The sequence below is a fragment of the Mercenaria mercenaria genome, chromosome 2 (genome assembly GCF_021730395.1).
Source record: "Mercenaria mercenaria strain notata chromosome 2, MADL_Memer_1, whole genome shotgun sequence".
NCBI lineage: Eukaryota > Metazoa > Mollusca > Bivalvia > Venerida > Veneridae > Mercenaria > Mercenaria mercenaria.
Genome location: NC_069362.1, coordinates 81,036,737 through 81,062,768, shown reverse-complemented (window position 1 = coordinate 81,062,768; position 26,032 = coordinate 81,036,737). Strand labels below are relative to the sequence as shown.

Below are 26,032 nucleotides of genomic sequence, written 5' to 3'. Positions count from 1 at the left end.
TTAAAAAAATGTAAGCTGGTCATTAGTATGTAAATGTTTGTGTTTTTCAGATAATTGGTTTGTTGAATGCTTTTACTCCTCAGAGGTCTTTAGAAGAATTTCAAGATGTGTAAGTATCTTACAATTTCTCATGGAACAATAGTCCAAGGACTCGAATCTCTTCCTGAAATATTTCAGTATACTGCAGAACTATTTAGTCATTTTCAGCAGGGCCTTTTATGTCATGCTGATCTTTCAGCCATTCTGCTTATTTACAAGATATAGAAAGTTATTTTCTTGGAAAAATCAGGAAAATAATGGCAGGAAAATATCAATAAATATTTGTAGTTGAGGTTGTAAATGCAAATTATTTTGGTAAACACACCATGCCTTATGTCATAACTTCATGCAAATGAAGCAATTTGTGTGCCTTATTATTTTGTGATAATTTATCTGAACCCAGTATTTGTATTTTAAAATACCAGATATCTAGTCATGGAATTAATGGATGCCAACTTGTGCCAAGTTATACAGATGGATCTTGATCATGAAAGGATGTCATATCTTTTATACCAAATGTTGTGTGGAATAAAACATTTACACTCTGCTGGAATAATACACAGGGTAAGTGTTATATCTTCTGTATCAAATGTTATTTGGAATCTCATCTAGACTAATACACAGGGTAAGTGTTATGTCTTCTGTATCAAATGTTATTTGGAATCTCATCTAGACTAATACACAGGGTAAGTGTTATATCTTCTGTATCAAATGTTATTTGGAATCTCATCTGGACTAATACACAGGGTAAGTGTTATATCTTCTGTATCAAATGTTATTTGGAATCTCATCTGGACTAATACGCAGGGTAAGTGTTATATCTTCTATATCAAATGTTATTTGGAATAATGCATAGAGTGTGTTGTCATATCTTAAATATCAAATGTTGAATTAAAACATTTTACACTTTGTTGGAATAATACATAGGGTAAGTGTCATCTAGCATTTACATACACAGGACGTCTTACATTCTTTATCAACTGTTTCATGGAATAAAACCTTTACACACTGCTGGAATAAATCACATGGTAAATGTCATTTCATTTTAGAGAAAGTTTTATGATAGAGAGAATAAAGTCATAATTACAGCAGATTTGGTCAGTAATATCAAATGTAATTAAGGGCTTACAAAGCTAAAATTCGACACACCGTTAAATGACTTGTACTCATAAATGGTTTTACAGATCTTCATGAAGCTTGGTCTGTATCATTCTTGGTGAAGCCTTTCTCAAGCTTGTTCAGGTAGTTGTGCCCGATTGCTCTGAAGGGCAACCAGAGCTGAATTAACAAAACCTTCAAATGTCTCCTTCTTGTAAAGCACTTGATAAATGTTCATAGAAAAATCGAAAAATCTTTAAACAATTTCTTCTCAATAATTGCATGATACGTTTTCCCCCGAACTTGGTCAGAAGCAATTTTTCACGGATGTTTCTTAAGTTAGTTCAAATGATTGTTCTTGACTTCATATAGGGGCCAGTACAACTAAAAATAGAAACCTTAAAACTTTATCATAAAATGGCATGATGGGTTTACCAAAATGGCCAGAAGTATGTTCAGTCTTGTGAGCGATGTTGGGCCTAAATGCCCTTTTGTTAAAACTAATTAGATTAGAAATGACAGACACAGAATTTATTGTTAAAGAGAACAACACTTTATTTATATTTCTCAGTTATACTAAAAATTTTGACATTCCAAAATATTATTTTCTAATGATATGACCTTCTGCTAAGTAAGGATAAGATTTCTTTTTATTTTAAGCAAAACATTTTCATGCTACAGTTTATAATGCTTTGAGGAGTAGCCCGTTGAAGCTGGTATATCTTTTTCCATACACTGAATTTACAGTACAGCAGAACAGTCTGACAGAGACTTCATCTGCAGCATTGAGTTGTGTTACTGCAGTAACAGAGGTTTGGTCACCATGCCCCTGCATACTTGCTAGTACTGTGCCACTTTTTACAAGGTCAACATAAATGACCTTGTCTCTGTCATATGACAAGACAGAAGTTGAGAAGAGATATAAACCGTTTGTTGGAGCTACGAAAACCCCTCGATTATTATCGTAGGCTGAGGCAAGATTTAGTAGGACAGTCTCAAAGACGATGTTTTGATTCAGACTGAGGTTGAAGAGTTGTTGATAGTCAGTCACAGCATGGAAGGCTACCAGTCCGGATGTGTTTGTGTTCACAAGATCAAACGGCGACAAGGGTACTAAAAAATAGAAAATAACTTAAGTGAATTTCACTTTTAGTTATGATTAAAGAGATTTAAGTATTCTTACTTCAGTTGAGTTGAATGTGGAAAAGTGTACCCGTCCGCTTAGCTCAATAGGTAGAGCATCGGTCTACAGATCGCGGGGTCATGAGTTCAATCCTCAGGCGGGGCATATGTTCTTCGTGACGATTTGATAAAAGACATTGTGTCTGAAATCATTCGTCCTCCACCTCTGATTCATGTGGGGAAGTTGGCAGTTACTTGCGGAGAACAGGTTAGTACTGTTACTGAATCCAGGAACACTGGTTAGGTTAACTGCCCGCTGTTACATGACTGAAATACTGTTGAAAAATGGCGTTAAACCCAAAAAACAAAAGAATGTAGAAAGTTATATTTGTGTTCATTTTTACAATCACCTCCCATCTTACTTGTAATTGGTGAAGTTGTTAGCTAATGCCATATAATAAAATAGTGCTGGCTAAAAATAAAAAATAAAAAACTATGTCTGAATTTATTTATCATTTTGTAGAGAACATGTCAGTACTGGTGCTGAATCAAGGAACATTGGCAGCGGCAGCACGTTTGTAATACTGTAACCCAGTCAAACAATAAAAATCAAGGACCTCTTGCAGGTTAATTGAACTACCCCTTTTACTGAAGTATTATTGTAAGACAAAACAGTAACAATATGTATAAATTAAGTACCTTGAACATTTCTTTGATTTATTTTCTGAGTATCAGCTTTATCTGTTGCTTTGTTGTCTTGGTTTTCAGCTGTTTTTCTGAGTAAAAGTTTGTTCTCTTTTCCAGTGGTTGACATGGTTTCAGTGTCCTCTCTGACGTTCTCTTCACCTTTGCTAGCCAGACTTGCAATTGTGGTTTTTAGGATGGCTACAGTTGATTTTAAATTGGTGACCTGTGTCAGTAGGTCCTGAACTGTTGATTCTTGCTGTTTAAGTCGATGTACTTGTTTCAGCAGTTGCTGTAGGGTTAACTCTTTCCGTACCAGTTGTTCTCTTTGTTCAGCAACCATTTCCAGTAGTTTAGCATTGATCACAGACTGTTCCCTGTCTGGTAATAGAAAAGCTTCAATTGGAGTACATATGTTACTAACAGACAATGAAAATACGAAATATAATTACATTTCCTTATTTGCAATTATTGAATGTCAAGATTTTTGTTGTGGTGATTTTTTTTGAAGACCTTTTAGCTCATGTAAGTGTTAGTTAAATCTCTGTTAAGTAAGGTACTAGTTCATAAGGGAGTAAAAAGTAGGTCACTTTGTCAGTTCTTAGATAGCCTTATGAACACACCTTAGACCACATTTTTACCTGATACACATGAAGCCTAATCAGAATAATTATCTTAAAGTATATGATATTTGTGTCAAGTTCAAAGCTTGGTCATCTGGTTTGCTAAGGTGGGTGGTACAGGACCTTCATTCCTGCTTGTTTATGCCAAGTTACTTAAACAAGTAGGAGAAAGATGTTCAATGTTGTATGAAAAAAAATCTGGCTCTGAAATACTGTACATGGAATAGAGGCATATGTGCTTCAAAGTAGAGTTTTATGGCAAAGTCATTATGCCCCTGAGGGAAAAAAAGTAATTTTTTCATCATAGAAGCACTGTCACTTTAATATGTTTACAAGCTGACAACTTTTTAGTTTTCAGCTTGTTAGATGATAAGTATGTTTCTTTAAATTCACTGAAAGACCTTACTCAGATGTAAGGAAAGGAATTATTTTGATGAAGAATTCAGTAATAGAACAAAGTGAAGTTGTGGAAATGTTGTATGACGTACCTTTGATTTCTAAATCGGTAATCCTACTGAGGATTTGTTCTGATGTTAGGGCTTGTGCCTGACTGGTCCCAGTGAAAACCAAAGTAAATATTGAAGTCACTAACATAAAATACATCCTGGTCATAACTGTTGGTGAATTATAACCCAGTTTTTGGTCTTGATTTCTTTATTTCACTCTATCTTATGACTTAAATGAACAGATTTTTGCATATAAAGTGCCGTAATTAGGTGTAAGATAAGCAGTGTGAGAATTGTAACAGAATGTAAATTTTGCAATATATAGACTGCACGTTTTTATCAGTATGTGCTGAGTGGCCTTGTGTGATTTTCTAACAGTTATAATGATGGTTAGTAAATATAATCAAGGTTTCTGGATTCTTTTCCAGTATTAACCTACTATATGGAAAATTAGCTAAATACATAAGATTTCCAGTCAGGAGGGTGTAGTCATGTAGCTTTGAACTGACTGAACACATCTAAGGTCTTTAATCCTCCATCTCTGATTTTTAGGGAGAAATTTAGCAGTCACTTGAGGAGAACAAGTTATTCTAGACACAGTGGATTCAGATCTCCTGTGGCCCGCCCACTTAGCTCAATAGGGAGGGTGCAGATCTAGGGATAGTGGGGTTCTCCGTGACCACTTGATAAAATACATTGTGTCTGAAATTGTTCGTCCTCCACCTCGGATCCACCTTCCACCTCAGTGGGGAAGTTGGCAGTTACTTGCAGGGAACAGGTTTGTACTGGTACAGAATCCAGGTACACTGGTTAGGTTAATTGCCCGCCATTTCATAACTGAAATACTGTTGAAAAACGACGTTAAACCCAAAACAATTATATTAATCAGATCTGCTGTAAATTGTGAAATGCTCCAATGTTTTTTAGCTCACCTGAGCAATGCTCAGGTGAGTTTTTCTGATCACTCGATGTCCGGCGTCTGTCACTGTCGTCTGTCTGTCCGTCAACATTTAGCTTGTGTATGCGATAGAGGCCGTATTTTTCAACTGATCTTCATGAAAATTGGTCAGAATGATAACCTTGATGAAATCTAGGCCGAGTTCGAAAATGGGTCATCTGGGGTCAAAAACTAGGTCACTAGGTCAAATCAAAGAAAAACCTTGTGTATGCGATAGAGGCTGTATTTTTCAATTAATCTTCATGAATATTGGTCAGAATGATAACCTTAATGAAATCTAGGCCGAGTTCGAAAATGGGTCATCTGGGGTCAAAAACTAGGTCACTAGGTCAAATCAAAGAAAAACCTTGTGTATGCGATAGAGGCTGTATTTTTCAATTGATCTTCAGGAATATTGGTCAGAATGATTGCCTTGATGAAATCTAGGCCGAGTTCGAAAATGAATCATCTCTGGTCAAAAACTAGGTCACTAGGTCAAATCAAAGAAAAACCTTGTGTATGCGATAGAGGGGGTATTTTTCAATTAATCTTCATGAATATTGGTCAGAATAATAACCTTGATGAAATCTAAGCCGAGTTTGAAAATGGGTCATCTCGGGTCAAAAACTAAGTCACTAGGTCAAATCAAAGAAAAACCTTGTGTATGCGATAGAGGCTGTATTTTTCAATTATTCTTCATGAGTATTGGTCAGAATGATAACCTTGATGAAATCTAGGCCGAGTTCGAAAATGGGTCATCTCGGGTCAAAAACTAGGTCACTAGGTCAAATCAAAGAAAAACCTTGTGTATACGATAGAGGCGGTATTGATCTTCATGAATTTTGGTCAGAATGATAACCTTGATAAAATCTAGGCTGAGATCGAAAATGGGTCATCTGGGGTCAAAAACTAGGTCACTAGGTCAAATCAAAAAAAAACATTGTGTATGCAATAGAGGATTTAGATTGCTTTGATGAAATCTAGGTCGAATTTGAATATGGGTCATCTGAGGTCAAAAACTAGGTCACTTGGTCAAATCAAAGAAAAAACTTGTGTATGTGATAGAGGCTGTATTTTTCAATTGATCTTCATGAATTTTGGTCAGAATGATTGCCTTGATAAAATCTAGGTCGAGTTTGAACATGGGTCATCTAGGGTCAAAAACTAGGTCATATCATAATCTAAGAAAATGCTTGTTTTATCACAAGAGACTAATATTTTGGTCCAATCTTAATGAAAATTGGTCAGAATATTTGTTTCCATGAAATCACTAGGTCAAACATGTTTTACACTGTTATGGTGTGTTTCTTAGGTGAGCGACCTAGGGCCATCTTGGCCCTCTTGTTTGTTGTTTCTTTTAAATAAAAGTAAGACAGAGAAAAGGTTGTGAAGATTGATGCCACACTGCTTTCAGAACAGATATAATAGATATTGAAGGAAGTTTAAGACTTAAGATTGCCATTATTTTGCTCTATCATGTCTGGAACACTGATAATAACTACTGGAACAGTATCTAGCGAACATTTTCTAATCCCCAGTAGACTGATATTTTGCACATTTTAAGGCAAAAATCTTTTGAGGAGCTGCATCAATATTTGCCTGAAAAATACAGATTTGTAGCAAGAAATAAAAGGAAGTGTCAAAATTGTCTTTGGTGAAATGTAGATAAAAGAAAGGTTAAGATACTGTATATTTTCTTTGAAGAAAGTCTGTCAAAGGTGTTTTGCTGAAAGATGAATGAATTATACATTTTATGTTGACTGTCAGCATAATGAGCGTTCAAGGGTATCCCCATCTTTAATTGAAAGCTTTAATCAGTGTTATTTTTATGTAAACTTTCAGGATCTGAAACCCTCCAATATCGTGGTGAAATCTGACTGCACATTGAAGATATTGGACTTTGGTTTGGCAAGAACAGCTGGTACCGGGTTCATGATGACACCTTATGTTGTAACCAGATACTACCGGGCTCCAGAGGTCATTCTGGGTATGGGGTATAAAGAAAATGGTAGGTTTATTGTGTTGTTAACATAATTTCTGACTTAAGCTGATCATAGACGTAGTAAAAACTACTTTACATTTTGAGAAAGCTACAAAGTTTAACCTGACCCAATTTTTTTTTTCTCTAGAAAACAAGTTGTTTTTGAACAATAGATACTTACTATTTGACATCTTTCAGCTGTTTTATGAACCTGTGTTTGCTTAATAAAAAGTGTCTTTTATCACAGGAGAGATTATTATAATAAACACTTTAACTAGTCTTTATTGTAAATGAAAGATTTTGAGTTTGTTTGTTTAGGTTTAGCACCAGTTTTCAAGAGTATTATAGTTATGTAATGGGGGCAGTTAGCCATACCATATTCATAGATTCTGTACTAGTACAATCTGTTCTTAACTGCCAACTTCTCCACATGAATTAGAGGTGGAGGATGAATGATTTCAGTTTCTGTATCTCGTATCAAATTGCCACACAGAACAAACGCCTTTCCCAGGGATTGAACTCTTGACCCGGCGATCCATAGATCTGTGCTCTCCCTATTTAGCAAATAAACTGGAAAAAAACATGGCTTAAAGAACCCTTAGTCTGCTGGCGGTAAGTGATTCTGCCTTTGCGACCAGTGCAGACCAAGATCAGCCTGTACATCTGTTTGCCATTCAGTTGGTATCTTTATGGTAAGCACCCCTTTTAACAGTTAATGGTACTGTCCAAATTGAAAGACAGACAAGTTCATTATAGAAATTTAGCAGGGCTATTAAATATTGCAGAGAATTTAGAATACTGTAACAGTTGATAAATCTTGCAATATTGTCATTCAAGTGTATAGATTAAATGGAAGATTACTACAAGTGGTGAGTGAGTGGGTAGAATGTTGGCATGCTTTTATTTTACATTGTCAGTTTTTTGCCAATTAATTCACAGAGGTACAGCTTGTGGTTATTTTGGTTTCCAGATTACTAAGTTAGATATTTGAGAAGGAAGTGATTTATAAATGAGGATTTTTGTGGGGACGTGCATGACCAAGTGGTTAAGGTAGCTGACTTTGACTCACTTGCCCTCAATGATAGTTTAAAACCTCGGTTAGTATGTAGATTACTTCCTGTAAGGAAGCTATCCAGCTGGCTTTTGGATGGGGATTCTACCCAGGTGCTGGCCTATGTCTAACACAGTGCCTGGAGATGCATCTGGGGTCTACCTCCACCTCCAAAAGCTGAAAAGGTCACCATATCACCTGAACTGTGTCAGTGTGACTCTAAACCAAACAGAAAAGAATTTTTGTATATTTCAGTGGATATCTGGTCAGTGGGATGTATCATGGCAGAATTGATACGAGGAGGTGTAATGTTTCCAGGCAGTGATCGTATCCTTACATAGTGTACATAGGTTATCATATGTGAATAAACATCCATACATATATATAAACATTTTCCATTGAAACATTTACGCTTTTACAACAGATTGCTGCAAAAATAATTGGTTAGCTTTCCATGCAAAGTAGAAGACAGTATTTTGTTCTTTTTAACATGTAAGTAGAACACCAGCGTAAGTTGTAATTTGCCTTTTAAATAAAAAGACAGTTCCTGATTATTATTTAGAATATGCTTTAATCCAGGAAAGAATTATATAGTCGTGTCAATTCAATATTGATTTTTACCTTCAGAAAAATTAGTGTTAGGTATAATTTAAATGTTCTTTTTGAAATTTCATTGTCCAGTTTTGTAAGATTTTTTCTAACGACACCATTATGTTCTTGTTTTTGTGAATGATGTCAGATTTGTGCAGTCTTTCGGACAGGGCTGCCCTTGGTATTATTGCATTAATGTTGTTCACATGAAAATAATCACCTTTCTTTCTATACAGTATATATAGTGAATGTTAATATTAAGAACAAATTGGAGTCATGTTAGAATAAGCTGTAACATTGATGTCCTTAACCACCCTGCAGATATAGATCAGTGGAATAAGATTATAGAACAACTAGGAACACCTTCACAGGAATTTATGAAACGATTACAACCTACTGTTAGAAACTATGTAGAAAATAGACCAAAATATGCTGGTTATAGTTTCGAAAAACTGTTTCCCGATGTCTTATTTCCTCCAGACAGTACGGAACATCAAGGATTACGTTCAACTTTCTCTAGGGACTTGTTGTCAAAAATGCTTGTGATAGACCCTGATAAACGAATATCTGTTGATGATGCGTTAATGCATCCATATATAAATGTATGGTACGATGAATCAGAAGTTAATGGGGTAAGTACTGTCTTCATACAGTTAACCTGTATAGTAAAAATATATGTGGATAAGTCCATGTAAAGTAGAGTCATTCCTGCTTGGCTGAATTTTTTAATAGAAAAAGGTTTCTTACAGCTTATGTACAATATTATGAAAATGTTATTGCCAAGAAGGTTACTTTCCCTGGTTCAATATAAATAAAATTAATTGGATGTTTAACATAATTTTAAATATAATTTTTAGCTCACCAGAGCACTGAGTGCTCATGGTAAGCTTTTATGATCTTTGGATGTTTGTTATCTATCCCTCATCTACAAGTACGTCTTCAAAACGACTAAACCAGTTTCAATTGAACTTCTCAGGAACGTACCTTGGGTACCTCAACCAAATCCCTTTAAATTATTCTGTTCGATAAAAACCATGGTTGCCAGGGGGTGGATCCAGTTGAAAATTCAGAAAATTCCTTCAAGTTCCACCACCCTCATCCCCCACTTATTAAAAATTTTAAAAAATCTTAGTTGCACAGTTACACCCGTTACCTCGTATTGCATGTTGTTGCTGTTATTGAATGGTTTGCCAGTCAACAGTCTAAACTATTGCCCAAGGTATGAATGACTGACAGTAAATAGTTTTGACTATTGACCGGCAAGCACTTCAATATATGTTTGATTACATGACATCAGAAATATTCTCATAACTTTTTCTTAAGATTTGACATTTAACCAGAAAATATACCATTGGATATAGAACAGTCATATAGCACCACAGACTTACAGTTTGTATAAGGAGTTGTGTAATCACATTTCTTGCTTTTTTCATACCACCATACCCAAAGCAATTTGATTTTCATGCTCATTTTTCGAAATTTAAACTCAGAATTGTTTATCTAGTATCTAAGTACCCAGAACCTGTAAAGTATGTTTTCATTTCATCCTTATGATCTACATTGCATTAGAGATTTTGATAAAACTTGCTCTTAAGTTTTGCGATCTTCTTGTATTCCTTTAACTTTTAAAAGGTAGTTCTGCACGCTTGATAAACCGAGTGTAATGGCGTAACATCATTTATCCGAAAAACATCAGATAAAACCTGGACTTGGCATACGGAAACAAAAAACATTCTATGAATAGCAATCTGTGAGTAAAATTATTTAAATGGCAACACTACTATCTTTCTAGAGATAAAATATGATATTAAAAGGTTTGATAAATTAAATAATTCCAAATAATTTCTAAAAATCAGCTTGAAATATACAAATCTCTTAATCATTATGAAAATTTGTGTGGTGTCCAAATTTTTCAGATCAGTCCAGCAAAGAATCGAGCACCTGACCTTATCTTTTTTATTTGCCTAATTTTAAGTACATTCTATAGTTCTGTAAAATCAGTGTTTAATCAAACTACATTGTAGAAAAGAAATTTGACCCGAATGTGCAGTAATATCTTAAAGAGGAAATATTTCATTGAGACTAGAACTGAGTGACTGTCTGGGCATACATTGAGGATCGGTCTTTATGATTGCTAGGGCCTATATTGAGAGTAGAACTTAATGATTGCTGGGGCTTACATTGAGAGTAGAACTTAGTGATTGCTTACATTGAGGATTGAACTTAAGGATTGATGGGGCTTACATTGAGAGTAGAACTTAGTGATTGCTTACATTGAGGATTGAACTTGAGGATTGATGGGGCTTACATTGAGAGTAGAACTTAGTGATTGCCAGGGCTTGCATTGAGAGTAGAACTTAGTGATTGCTGGGGCTTACATTGAGAATAGAACTTAGTGATTGCTTACATTGAGGATTGAACTTGAGGATTGATGGGGCTTACGTTGAGAGTAGAACTTAGTGATTGCCAGGGCTTACATTGAGAGTAGAACTTAGTGATTGATGGGGCTTACATTGAGAGTAGAACTGAGTAATTGCTGGGGCTTACATTGAGAGTAGAACTTAGTGATTGCTTACATTGAGGATTGAACTTAAGGATTGCTGGGGCTTACATTGAGGATTGGACTTTATGATTGCCAGGGCTTACATTGAGATTAGAAATTAGTGATTGCTGGGGCTTACATTGAGAATCAAACTTAATGATTGCCAGGGCTTACATTGAGGATTAAACGTAACGATTGCCCAGGCTTACATCAAGGATGGAACTTAACCGATTTCCAGGACATTCATTGAGAGTTGAACTTTATGATAGCCTGGCCTTACATGAAGCTGTCACAATATATAACTAGATTCCATTTCACAAATTTACTGAAAGAGTTTCTATGTTGTTGGATTTATTTAACTAAAAGTTTAAACATTTTTAGTTGCTGATTGAGCTTAAAATAGAAAGGAGAAGAAAACCTCATGTCATCTTTAACAAAATTGATACAAAATTATTGTTTATCAGATATTCCAAGCATATATTTTGATTTGAGTATATGAAGTGGGCCCCAAAATGGGAAAACTCTGACATAACTGAATTTTGAGTGTATTTCAGTCCCGAGATACAAGAATATAACATGGCATTACAGTAATTTGTATGAGAATCACAATCTAGTTATTTGCATATTTTTACTTTATCCAGAAATATGTTTTATAAATACAGAAAGAAGAAAACCCTAGAGACAACTGATGCTTGTAAACTAAGAACTCTAAATTGCTGTGTTCATTCTGATATCAGCACTAGTGATTTACATTATTGTTGTATAAAATACTTTCAGTTTTATTTATGAGCTTTCCTGTACAAATGATATGCAAAAGCACAGAGTGCTTTGGTCTTACGTAAAATCATACCAATCTGCACTTAAGATTTTATGTCCATTTTCAGTTCTCAGTTTCTTGATTGTTCCCGAATGTGTTTTGGGAGCTTACATGGCAAAGTAATTATGGTATCTTGCCCCTCGCCTCTGTTAATTTAACATCCAGGTAGAGATGTAGAATTTTTCCATATTCTTGTTTGAGGGCTATCTTGGTTGTGAAACATCCTTGGTTCTATCCAGATGCCAGTCTTTGCCTATTAATAAAGGTCAAGTAGTTAAGGTTGGTGACTTCAAATTACTTGCTGCTCACCAGTGTGGGTTCAAAACCTAGTTTGGGGAATACAGTTCTTCATGTGATTAGAACATACAGGTCAGTTCTGCCCAGCCTATGCCTGAAACAATTCTTGTAGGGCACCCAAGACCTTCCCCCACCCTTAAAAGCTAGAAAAAGTGCAATATTACCTAAATTGTGTCTGTGTTACTCTATACCCAAAAAAATGAATTAAAGAAAAAACTTCCTCAATCTTTAAAATCCGTATATTCTGAATTATATTGCTGTGACCTAAAATGTTTCAGAACAAACAAGCTAAAATATTTCAAAAGGTTATGGGGTGAAATTCCTTCTTCAAAAGCATATTTAATAATCATTGACTTACTACTATTAATCTAGACTCCAGTCAAAGAATTTTAGAGAAAAATTGTAGGAATAATCTTTTCAGTTTGTTTGCAATTTATGGAGTTACGAAAGTTTGTTTTGAATTAACCCTTCCAAACTAACATGGAAAACTGTAATGTGAGGTTATATATGAGCTGTGCCATGAGAAAACCAACATAGTGGGTTTGCGACCAGCATGGATCCAGACCAGCCTGCGCATCCGCGCAGTCTGGTCAGGCTCCATGCTGTTCGCTTTTAAAGCCTATTGGAATTGGAGAAACTGTTAGCGAACAGCATGGAGCCTGACCAGACTGCGCGGATGCGCAGGCTGGTCTGGATCCATGCTGGTCGCAAACCCACTATGTTGGTTTTCTCATGGCACGGCTCATATATATTTAAGTGTAAGATATGATGGTTGATATTTTATATTTCAGGCTGCACCAGGTGCCTATAATCATGCTGTGGATGAGAAAGAACACACAGTGGAGCAGTGGAAGGGTAAGTACTTAGCTCATCAGTCTTTGTTGATTGATGTGATTTTGACACCATTTTCAGTAGAAGTTGAGTTATGTAACAGTGGCCAATACCTGTACAGAATTGTTCGCATTAAGTAACTGATAACTTCTAAATGATTAACAGGTGAAAGAAGATTAGCTTCAGACAGACTGTCATCTATGAAACTTTGTCACCAGAAATATTGACCTCACCCATTGATTGAACTTCTGACCTCCGATTCATAGCCCTGTGTTCTACCTATATAATGAGAACACTCACACAGTCAGGAAATGGTATAACTGAAATTGGAAGTAGAATACAAATGAGCTGCACCACATGAAAACCAACATAGTGCATTTGTGACTAGCATGGATCCAGACCAGTCTGCGCATCCGCGCAGTCTGGTCAGGATCCATGCTGTTCGCTAACAGTTTCTCTAATTGCAGTAGGCTTTGAAAGCGAACAGTATGGATCCTGACCAGACTGCGCGGATGCGCAGGCTGGTCTGGATCCATGCTGGTCGCAAATACAATACGTTGGTTTTCTCATGGTGTGGCTCAAATAAGGAATAAAACAGTTGCAAAAGTTCTGCACTTTAAGAAGCATTATAAAAATAGTGATACAGCCTTGTTAAAAATGCTAAATATTTTTAAAAAATCATGATTGTACTCAGTGAGTTTTGTTTAGTTCCATAATCATTTGCAGTATCTTGCTTCTTCCTAAGCCGGCCATTAACTTCACAGATCTGTTTGTATTTTGTTTCAATGTCCAGCACTTCTCTGACTCAGTTACTTTATGGTTAACAGAATTGTAAATGACTGTAAAGTTGTCAACAGTATCAGTATAAATTACAAATTTTATAATAGCTAAATAATGTGAGCTTGTTATCAAAGTGGTAACTGACAGGTAAAATCGTATTGAATAAATATAATGTGTAATTTGGTCAATTATGCTCATTTAAGAATTTACTCTACAAGAAGAAAAACTTGTTCTACTGTTACAATCCAATCAAGCAAATCTGAGAAAACTTACTTGCCTACTGGATATTGACCTATGGACCATGAAAGTAAATTGTTTTACCTGATCTATGGCAACATCAAATGAGCCGCACTATGAGAAAACCAACATAGTGCATTTGCGACCAGCATGGATCCAGACCAGCCTGTGCATCTGGGCAGTCTGATCAGGATCCATGCTGTGTGCTAACGTTTCCCTAATTGCAATAGGCTTTGAAAGCGAACAGCCTGAATCCTGACCAGACTGCGCGGATGCGCAGGCTGGTCTGGATCCACGCTGGTCGCAAACGCACTGTGTTAGTTTTCTCATAGTGTGGCTCAAATATCTTAACAAGCGGAGTGTTTTTGATGGAATAAAATAGGGAGTAAGCAGTGACTTAAGAAATTGCATTTTCACATGCACTATATTGTAGCAAGTGATGTCCTTGCATCTGGAGTTAAGTATAATTATTAGTCTCAATGGAAAAAAAATATTAATCCACCACTTTTATGAAATGCTTTTCTTAGGATAAATCTCTTCAATAAAAGCATCTTGTTTTATATTTCAGAACTGATCTACAATGAGGTAATGGAGAATGAGAATAGAGGTTCCCAGAATGCAGCTATGCAAAACCATACTGGTACCTAGCTTTATATATATCACTGATATATACATAGTCAGGTGTGTAGCTGATCCAGGCTACATGTACAAGCCCCGATGTAGCTAAGCTGTGGTAGTATAGTATGGAGGCATGCTGATCTGGGAAAATACTGAAATATTAAATGTTTTGGAGACATTTGGAGTAAAAAAAAATTGTGTTTTGTTATTTTGGGGTTTAGCAAGTATTTTAGATGTTAGCCGATGTAGTCTTAATTCATCTATGCACCTGACAGAAACTGATTGCCTTATAATTCTTTAGCTGTGTTCTGATCCCATTTGTTTTATACACAGTCCATTTTCCTCGTAGGGCTGAATGTTTAATTTAGTAACATCCGTTTGTTTGTCTGAACACAGCTAGGCTTAGATGTGTGTAGGACTATTTAATACACATGACTTTCTTATTAACTGAAGAAAACGTACGTTGAAAAGTTTATATTAGAAAAAGAAACAGAAAATTTTTCATTAACAGAATCTATGTTGTAAATAACTTATACATGAAATCTTAAATTGTATTTAAACTCTGTGCTGATAAATTCAGTATAACTACTAGAACAGTAATATATACACAAAGGCTTTCTTATCATTTTTAATAAAAACCTGAAAATGTTATTCATATAATCAGTGTTTAATTTCCACTATTCACCAGATAAAGTACTTTTAAGAAATGATTTTTAGCTCGACTATTCGAAGAATAGGGGAGCTATCCTACTCAACCCGGCGTCGGCGTGAGCATCACACAAATGTTAAAGTTTGCGTACCACCCTGAATATTTTCAAAGTCCATTGAGATATTGCTTTCATATTTTGCATACTTAGTTACCATCATGACCCCAGTCTGTAAAAAGGAGGAGGCAACTCTGTCAAGCATTTTGACTGAATTATGGCCCCTTTTCGACTTAAAATAAATGTTAAAGTTTGCGTACCACCCCAAATATTTTCAAAGTCTATTGAGATATTGCTTTCATATTTTGCATACTTGTTTACCATCATGACCCCAGTCTGTAAAAAGGAGGAGGCAACTCTGTCAAGCATTTTGACTGAATTATGGCCCCTTTTCGACTTAAAATAGATGTTAAAGTTTGTGTACCACCCCAAATATTTTCAAAGTCCATTGAGATATTGCTTTCATATTTTACATACTTGTTTACCATCATGACCCCTGTCTGTAAAAAGGAGGAGGCAACTCTATCAAGCATTTTGACTGAATTATGGCCCCTTTTTCGACTAAGAAAATATGCTTATTGTAATGTTAAAGTTTTACTCATTGCTTATATTATACTATCAAGCACTGAGAATAGTCAAGCGCGCTGTCCACTGACAGCTCTTGTTAGCTCACCTGATCACAGAGTGCTAGTGGTGAACTTTCAGGATTGTTGAATGCTCGTCCGTCCACAATCTCTTTGAAGAATATCTCCAGCTAAACCACTAAGCCAGTTGTAACCAAACTTCACAAGAATGTTCCTTTGGTAGTCCCCTTTCAGATTCCTTCAAATCTGGATCATTCAGGCAGAATTCTGGTTGCCATGACAAGCAAAAGAAAAAACTTACAAAAACTGTTTTAAGAAACCTCTGGCCTGATCATGAAATAAGTTCACAGTAGTATTCCTCTGGTGATTCGTTAAAAAATGGCTGCCTGGGGAAAGGGCTAGTTCTCTATATTGCTGTATGAAAAAGTTCTAGAAGTTCATCTCTGAAACTGCTGACCCAAATTCAAAATAATTTCACACAGGTAACACTATCAAATTCTTTCAAGCTCCCACTCGCATTACGCCCACCATTCACCCCCCTATCCCTACCTCATACAATGTCTTAACCACCTATATTTATTTAGTAGAAACTTTAAAAAATATCTTCCTGTCTGAAAACATTGACCCTCTTTCAAAATAAAACACTGACCCTGTTATGAAATAATTTGTCAGATGTTTTCCTACCAATATGTTTAATGCAAGCTGTAAACTTGGGTGAGCAATCTAGGGCTGTCATGACACTTGTTCATTCCAGGTTATGCCAATGTTAAGGTTAATTCATGTTGAACACACCAAACACTAAAATGTCAAGAACATAAACTGTGCACCAACACCTTTTTAATTGAAGGCACTTGCAAACAGTTTTGAAGATTCATTTTATAAACAGCAAGACAGTTCCTTTTTAGCTTGATTATTCAAAGAATAGGGGAGCTATCCTACTCGTTGGCGTGAGCGTTAGCATGAGCGTCACTCAAATGTTAACGTTTGCGTACCACCCCAAATATTTTCAAAGTCCATTGAGATATTGCTTTCATATTTTGCATACTTGTTTACCATCATGACCCCAGTCTGTAAAAAGGAGGAGGCAACTCTATCAAGCATTTTGACTGAATTATGGCCCCTTTTCGACTTAGAATAAATGTTAAAGTTTGCGTACCACACCAAATGTTTTCAAAGTCCATTGAGATATTGCTTTCATATTTTGCATACTTGTTTACCATCATGACCCCTGTCTGTAAAAAGGAGGAGGCAACTCTATCAAGCATTTTGACTGAATTATGGCCCCTTTTCGACTAAGAAAATATGCTTATTGTAATGTTAAAGTTTTACTCATTGCTTATATTATACTATCAAGCACTGAGAATAATCGAGCGCGCTGTCCACTGACAGCTCTTGTTATTTTACACATTTCATCTGCATAAGATTACAGTTGATTACATACACAGACACAGCCAGTTTGCTTTTTAACCATGTAGATGTATTATTTAGAGAATGTTTACCTTTTTCTGCACATTCATAAATGCCAGGGTTGTATCTTCAGAATTTTATTTGTATCTGAGCCTACAGTTGAATTGTCTTTAATCAGATTCATTGTTTGGACATCAGATGCAAAGGAATTACATCACAAAGGATCAGCCCAAGTGATATAATAATATGCATCTGAATGACTGAGTTTATTCAAGAGAAAATCACATTTGAGATGTATTATTTTGATTCTAACACAATATCACAGTATTGAAATTTAAGTTAAAATTGTTTTTGTTCCTTAGCTCCTAAATACCTTGAAGCATTTTTAGTCCACTGCCGATGGAACACTGGAGGGAACTATAGGAATACCCTCTGTCCATCTGTCTTTTCATTCAAGCACCTCTCTGTATGCAAATCTGGATCCTGCAATTACATAAACAGTATCTGTTGCCAACAACCACAAGGGACAAACACTAACAAAGTTTTCCACCAGTAGAAGGCTTCTGTATTGCAACTGCAATACTTGGCCATTCATTTAATAGGACAAATTAGGTCATGTTAGAATTTAGTGTAAATAATATCATACTTTTATGTATTCAGTATCAGTTCTGCATAGGGGAATAAATTTTGTCAGTATGCATTAATTATGATAATGTATCTTTGCTAACTAATACACTAAATTATGACATTCAGGGTGATAGAAGACAGTTTGTAGTATTGTTTCAGACTTTCCACATTGCATATCTCTTCAGTAATATTAACTTTTCGGTCAAAGAAAAATGGTTGTTTGGTTTTATGATAGCATGCCATTGGGAGGTATTTACGGTATTATTTATATTTCAGTACCGGAAGGTGCAGGAAACAACGAGGCAGTGATGGACGGAATTGCTAGTGCGTCGAAAAGATAACCGATCACATCAAGTCTAGATAATCACAAAATAGTCATTAAACCATTTGCTGGAAAACATGTCTCCAGATTTGGTCAGGTGATCAGATACACCTGGAGTTATTTCCAGATTTGCTGCATTCATTTGGATAACCATTATTGCAGATGGATGTGCCATTTAAAAAGGAGGGCTATTTTACTTCTGATAAAACCAGGGAAAAGTGAATGTTTTGAAAGTGATCTATTTTGATGTTACTGGAACATAAGAGAATTTTGAGGATTGCCTATTCACTATATGCAGTTTGATTTGGACAGTTTCAGTGTTATATGTAAGCCATACTGTGTTACACATTTTGTTATGTGTTTCTGAATACATGACATTGCAATATGTCCGAGTCTGTTTAGGCTGATCTGTTTTAAATTGTCCCTAAAAATTTGAAAAGCTACCATTGTGCTTGTTTTATCATGTAAATCATCTATCTAATTGTTGTTTTAGACTCAGTATAACATTGATTGTTTAGAAGATTTCTGCAAGATTTTAGACCTTTTTTTAAGATCAAATGTGGCAGGGCAGTTAATTTTTTAGTCTATTGTTAGAATAAAATTAAGTTTATCCTTCCAGGTACTTGCTTTATAATCTAAATTAAATTGATTAACTCAGTCCTTTTCAGTGTATGTTTTAAAACATGAGCTTTTAAAAGTAAGTTAGTTTAATTTAGTCCAACATGCAATATTTAGATGCCTTTTAATTGTAATCAAAAGTCTTATGTTGTCATGGTAACTACAGGGTGATGTATAGAAACACCTCAATATTTTATCTCACTATTGTAAATAGGAAAGCAGAATCTAGACTAGTTCTGTTTTGTATAATACTCATATAATATATTCATTCTGTAAATGCATGTAGAAAATCATGTAAATTGTTTTAATATATGTACAAGATTTTAAATCTACAAGTATGAAAATTTATTAGGAAGTTAAATATTTATGGGATATTTTACTATTTACTTCAGTATCTGGTGTACACAATTATAAAAATACGCAGTGTTCTTTTGTTAAATTTTTAACCTCGAGAGCTTAACAGTTATCAGAATATAGTTTCATAATATTGCATGTTTTATATGCATGTTTGGAGAAATTGAAGGGGCATTGTTTTAAACATGGGCTATAGAAATACAGATATAGCCCTATGAACTATTGCACAAACCATATAACAATAAATCTAGAAACATCTAAACATGTTCAGTATTGGCTGTTATAACATATCACCATAGTTATTACTGTTTACACTCAGCCACGTGACAAATCAGTACAATTTTAAGTAAAAAAAAACAACTGTATTCTGTGGTCTTGAGCATTTAGCAATGAATAGCTAGGTGCTGAATGGACAGGTAGTTTAGAACTTGAATGTATAACTTAACTCTGTTGCCAGGGACTTTTCTCAATCTATATTTTATCATATACACATTCCTTATTGAAGTCTGTCATGCAATGTATATGTATGTTTTTGTGCTAAATTTTATACATAGAACAGGGGCTATAGTGGCATGTTTGGGGAATATGTTCAACAAAGACACTACATCTAAAGTCATTGGTCCTTTAGATAAACAGAGGAGTCAGTGTAACACAAATGATAATCTGTATGTGGTAAGGTGTTCAAATTAGTATATTGCGGTGGTATACAACCAGTTCAGATAAAAAAAGAGTGTTGTTTTTTGGTTTTTTTTTTTTTTTTCAAATTAAAACTACAAAGATGATTGAAATAAAAACTTTAGAGGCATTTAACTATTTACATTATATTTGAAGATGAAATGGACATTTTATAAACTGATGTCACGTCGTATACATTGCTTGACATAAGATAATATGTGATATTTCATACATTGTATTTGTTGTAATTTTTCTATAGTCTCTCTTTCACATGTTGCACTAATTATTCAACTTTGATCATGAGAAATATTTCCACAGAATTCTTTAATCGATATGAATATAATTCGCCAATACTTAATCATTAAATATAGCAAAAAGTTGTGGAATACAAGTAGTATTATGAACAGGTAAAGGCACAAAAGTCTTGACACACTTTCTTTTTACGAGGCACCTCTCCAAAAACTCATAAGTAGGTACTATATTCCATTTGGATGAACAACATTTCTTTTGATGTCCTAACCTTTAGCCTCCTAAATTTCTAAAATGGACTGGTCCATCATTCAATTTAGGCAGTACCATTTATTGTTCGAAGGGGTGTTCACTGAAAATTTACTATCTGAATAGCGAACAGTGCAGACCATGATCAGACTGCACGGATTTGCAGGCTGATCTAGGTCTGCACTGGACACAAAGGCAGTACCACTTGACGACAGCAGGCTAAAGGTTAATGTTAAACATTAATTGTGACGATGATGCATATGTAAATTCATTTGATGTTACGCTTTCTTAACCATAGCGCAAAAAAATAAATATTTTATGTATAAAAATATAGATTATATGGAAGATATTTTGAAGAGTTTTATGTGTGAATCTGGAGTTAATTGTATGTATCAGTATGTTTTTAAAATTAGATTGGATAATTGTCTTAAAGTGATATTTCAAATACAGTCTAACCTGTCTTAAGCAGCCAGCCAAGGGAAGCAGACAATTTGGCTGCTTAAGCCAGGTGACCGCTGATCGGAGGTGCAGCTAATATATGTATTTTTCAGACTTCTGGCCAGAGCCTTTAGGCCCATTTTTGGGGGGTTTCCCATTATTATTATACCAGGATACAATGACGTGCATTTACCTTCGCAATATGAATGGTCTTCTTAGCAATCTAAAACTCCTGCGTGATTTTTTACTACAAAAATTGTAACAGACAATTTTCCAACTTCAAAACAAGTTTATCACAATTTTCGCCATTTTGGTAAGGGAAGCTACTCTCCGCACTTATTGTCTATGCTAAAATCTATGATTGCTGTTATGTTCCGTAAGAGATTGAGTGGATTATATTTTTTTTCAAACAATCAATTTTGTAGAAATTTAATAGTATTTTGATGACAGAAGTATAAAAAATCACAAATATTATGCTACTAATTAGTTATCGAGTATTTTCTTTAACCACAACAAAATTGACACGAGGTGACACGCTAATTGCCGATAATTACTGGCCATTTGATCACAACAAAAAGGGGATTACACCTTTGGTTATCAGTTTTAATTGAGAAGCTAATGTCATTTTGCGTTCTTGCGGTGAAGTCACGCGAAACTTAGCAATCACGTGCTTCTCAAAAATCGGGTATCTTTGGCGATTATTGCCTAAAAATAATTGATTTTGGAAGAAAAATGGCCACTGAAAGGGGTCAGATACGGCGGTCGGGGGGCAATTTCGCTGGCCGCTGGCCGCGGACGGCAGGTGGCCGCTGAATAAAGTGATAAAATAGAGGAAAATCCGTCGGGGGCATCATAAAATGGGCGCTGAACGGAGGTGACCACTGATCGGAGGTGACCGTTAGTACAGGTTAGACTGTAAAAGATTAGCTGCAAAATCGTTCATTTTACTATGACAGCACTCGTATATTAAAATTTGTTAACATATCTTGGTGCCTTCATTTTATTTATGTTGCAATATTTTAATTTAGTATGCACTACCTGTCTCTGACAATAGTCATGTACATTCTGTAAAATGTACATAAATACTTGTAAACCAAGCTTTGTTTGCAAAGGAACCTATAGATTATGTTCATGTGTGTTAAAAATCGAAGTGTAATGTTAACGTTTTGACACAGAACTGCTTTCTTTATCCCATTTTTTCAAAAAGCATAAACATTCAGTGGAATAAAGTCATAGTTATTTATCATATTACTGATCGGAGCAGAAGATTCTAACCTTTACCCTGCTAAGTTTCTAAAATGGACTGGTCCATCATTCAGTTTGGGCAGTACAACTTACTATTTAAACAAAGGGGTTTTCACTGAAAATTAACTGACTGAATAACGACCAGTGCAGACCATGATCAGACTGCATGGATGTGCACGCTGATCTTGGTCTGCACTGGTCGCAAAGGCAAACCCACCAGCCGCCAGCCAAGAAACTACATTTCCAATTTGAATTGTTGAAGATTACGCTGTAAAACTACCACTTATACACACCCTGTATTATATAATTACGCTTGTACTCTTTGTTGTAAGATAAATGTAATAAAACCACAAACAATACTATGTCAGAGGGCGGGTATTTTGTATTGTACAGAAAGTTTTGCCAGAAATTTATTTCCGCTATATTTGCTAACATAGTATACTAGTGAAAATAAGTTCTCCAAATAAGGCTATTACTGTTCAGTAAAGACACAAGTTGGTCATACAAGTATTTTACCTTGCAAACTAATTCAAAATGTAAAAAATAGCCTCGTGAAAATACCTGATTTTACAGCACCACATATAAAAGAGCGGATACTACATATTAATTATCTGGTGATATAATAAAATTATACCTTGTATCTTTGCTAGTTTGATGCAATATATTTTGTAACTTGTCTTCTGTAAATTATTATTGAAAAAAAGCTGTTTTGTTAAACACATGTTTTTTTTTTGTTTTTTTTCTGTGTTTATGTCTTTCATTATAGATTTGATTTCATTTGCTCATGTATTTTTTGTTTCACATGACAATGTAATGTCTTGTAAAGTGAAGAATGTGTGCTGAAATGTTATTTGATATACTTTTGTCAGTCTTCAAGCAAATAATGATAGAGATTTTGCAGGTGTATCTGTGCTTTTCAAGAGCCAAGTGAAAAAACAAATTAGTATTATAGTTGTTATTATAAACTTACTGAGTCTTGACTTCTATTTAGCCTAAGTTTTAGTAAATACTGCATCTTACTTTAAAGGAACAACCTGAAGTTTCAATTTGAAAAGACTAGTATATTTCTTCTGTTTTGATTTCTACCATCATTAAGACATTAACACAAAGCACAGAACTATGGAGGTAAGCATTGTCTTGTGAACAGTTCCAAGTACTTCCACTGGCAAGTTTATATATGGGTTGCTAAGTTGTTTTATGTGATTTTGTTTTGTTCCCAAGCATATTTGGTATTTTGTGTTTTGGTTGTTTCTTTAGGAGGTTGTGAGTCATTAAATGACATAAATGGCCATTAACACAAAGCTTTCTGTGAACTCTAGTGAATGAAAAAGGCACCATGTAGGACCCCACCCCCCTCATCTACACATACTATGGTCATGAATGTGAAATACAAATACTGTACATGTAATGGAATCTGAAACATAACCTACACTTTCACATTGAGCAAGTAAAGTAGTATGGAAACAGGAAACAGTGTTTTTACTTACAAAATGAAAATAAACACATTGTTAGAAACTCAGTAATTTTTGTCCTGGACATAAACACGACTGTTTTAGCTGGCCCGAGTACGAGAGGCTTATGGTGAGCTTTAAGATCATTGGATGTCTGTTGTCTATCTGTCGTCCACAGTTTCTTTAAAGAACATCTCCTAAACCACCAAACTACACAGGAATGTCCGTTGGGTTGCCACCTTTCATACTCCAAACTTAGGTAATTCATATAGAATTCTGGTTGCCATGGCAACCAAAATGAAACACTTAAATCTTTTCAGAAAATGCATGCCCAATGTGAAATAACTGCACAGAAACTATGAGGAAAAGTTTGTAAATCTTTACTGCTGAAACTGCTTGCTAGATCGCCAAAATAATTTCACAGCAATTTTCCTTGGTTGACCTTGTAACAGATTCCATCAAATCATTCTTTTTTGTTAAAAACATGGCACCCAGCGGGTAATGCTATTTTTCCCTATATGGCTTTATGAAAAAGTTTGAAAATCTTCTCTAAAACTGCTAGTCTGATTTTAAAATAATTTCACAGCATTGTTTTAGAAATGATCATGTACCAGGTTCTTATGGCCCGATTTCAGAATAAAATTCACAGATAGTTTCCTTGCATTACCCTTTACCAGAACTGCTTAAGCAAGTTTTGAACCTCAGGTGAGTGATCTGGGGCAATCATGACCCTCTTGTTTTACTTATTTCATTGATACTGAGAGGTCACAGAAAACATTGTGTTTGATATATGAAATGTTGGAAGTGTATATGTTGATGTTTTCTATATGTAGATGTGATGTGTAATTTCATACCTTATATTCAAGGTATGCCGAGGAAACACAAAATATAAAATAAAACATTTGTAGAGCAAAAAATGTTGGAGTTCCTCTTTGATTTGAATAATCATTGCATATACTTGTTCCATGTTTGACTATGTTGTTGGCATTAATTTATCTCCCTAAATCCCACAGTCCTTCTCTAGTAGCAGTGAATGATAAACATTTTGTGGGTGGGGGGGAGGGAGTGACCATGAAACAACTATGCTAGAAAAGACTGCAGTTTGAGGATTGTCAATCATTGGAGAGAGACAATCTAGTGATTACAGTTTTTGCTGCTTAACCCATTAGACAAGATCACAAACCCAGCTCCAGTTACAACTGTGCCACCTAGTATGACTCCAGTTCTTTACATTGTCAGCATCTACCTCTGTCAAAACACTATGAACACTGTCAGTATCAAAGACCAGACAGAATTAATTATTACAAATTGGACTAAATTCTTTTAACTGGCATTAATTGGTGTATCCTCCCAGTGGGTAAGTTAATGCATGTAACGATGTTTGCGCTAATGTGTCGTAAATATTCAACAATATCACAAGACGTGATCAACTACAGAAGTAGAGGACTCCAAACACAGCCTAGGGATATATTTTGTGAGACTATTATGCTAATTTAGTTTCAGAGCATTTCATTTGTATACTGTGTTGGAATACTTCTGATGACGTTAATGTCACATACTCCAGCGTCGGTCAATATTGGGAAGAACTGTAGTTCACAAGCTTCCCTGGAACTACTGTTAAATTGTATAACAGAGGTTCAGATGTCAATATGTATACACTCTTGTACACAACAACAGTCTGCTAAAAAATAATTAGTTAATCAAGTGGCTCACTCATGTAAATGTTCATGGTTTTGGACAGCAATAGTGCTTACTGAAAAGAATGGGTTTGTCTAAATTTCATTAAAATTGCAATGTTCTGGATTTTGACAAAATGGGTGCATACTGGAAGCTATAGTAAAAATACTTGATCAAACAGTAACTTCAACCTCTCCAATGTCGAATTATACCAAACATTTACGCTAAAGGAGTTATTTAAGCAGTTAAAAAGGCCAGTGTCTGTTATGTGATAAACAGGACAGAGAAAAGATACAATGGTTGGAAAAAATGTGACAGCTGCCATACCGAATGTTGGTATGACAGGGTATCTGCATCAGTTTATTTTACACTGCTGATGATCTTTTGATATGAAAAACAACAGTACAATTTTCTACAATTTTGTCATTAATTTCATCCTTCAAATCGCTTAATCTGCATTATGTCCTTCCTGCCAAATTTTCCATTAAATTACACGTACATAATGATTTTGAAGAATGCCGCTACAAGCAACAACAAAACGGGTGTAAAGTTGTTGTGTCTGTTGGTCTAACAGTCTATTGCATCCACTCCATACCTTCCCAACTGCTTGAAAGATTTTCATAAATTCTAAATTATCAGTTGTTCATCTCATCAAGAAGACACAATCCAGGTCACAGCTTAACTTCTTGTTTGCTTCATACAGCCAAAACCACTTTGAAGATTTTAATAACTTCCATC

The 26,032-nt window shown here is 35.1% G+C and overlaps 2 protein-coding genes across 3 annotated transcripts in view; one reads left to right on the top strand and one right to left on the bottom strand.

Moving 5' to 3' along the window:
* Positions 1 to 24,534, top strand: part of LOC123564407 (stress-activated protein kinase JNK-like) — a 57,209-nt gene extending 32,675 nt beyond the window's left edge. The window contains exons 4-11 of one of the 2 annotated variants that reach the window (XM_053537049.1): positions 51 to 109; positions 465 to 603; positions 6,792 to 6,957; positions 8,237 to 8,308; positions 8,894 to 9,204; positions 13,020 to 13,083; positions 14,645 to 14,661; positions 18,293 to 24,534. In XM_053537049.1, the coding sequence (XP_053393024.1) occupies positions 51 to 109; positions 465 to 603; positions 6,792 to 6,957; positions 8,237 to 8,308; positions 8,894 to 9,204; positions 13,020 to 13,083; positions 14,645 to 14,661; positions 18,293 to 18,325 (861 nt within the window). In that variant the 3' untranslated portion in view covers positions 18,326 to 24,534. Of the gene's footprint in view, positions 1 to 50; positions 110 to 464; positions 604 to 6,791; positions 6,958 to 8,236; positions 8,309 to 8,893; positions 9,205 to 13,019; positions 13,084 to 14,644; positions 14,717 to 18,292 lie in introns of both variants that reach the window. The other variant, XM_045357966.2, reaches the window with a different exon arrangement.
* LOC123564408 (uncharacterized) lies at positions 1,668 to 4,290 on the bottom strand. Its single transcript, XM_045357967.2, has 3 exons — positions 4,055 to 4,290; positions 2,959 to 3,324; positions 1,668 to 2,250 (listed from the first exon to the last, which is right to left on the bottom strand). The coding sequence occupies exons 1-3, from the start codon at positions 4,176 to 4,178 to the stop codon at positions 1,820 to 1,822; spliced, it is 921 nt and encodes a 306-aa protein (XP_045213902.2). The 5' UTR covers positions 4,179 to 4,290; the 3' UTR covers positions 1,668 to 1,819.
* Positions 24,535 to 26,032: the final 1,498 nt, after the last annotated feature.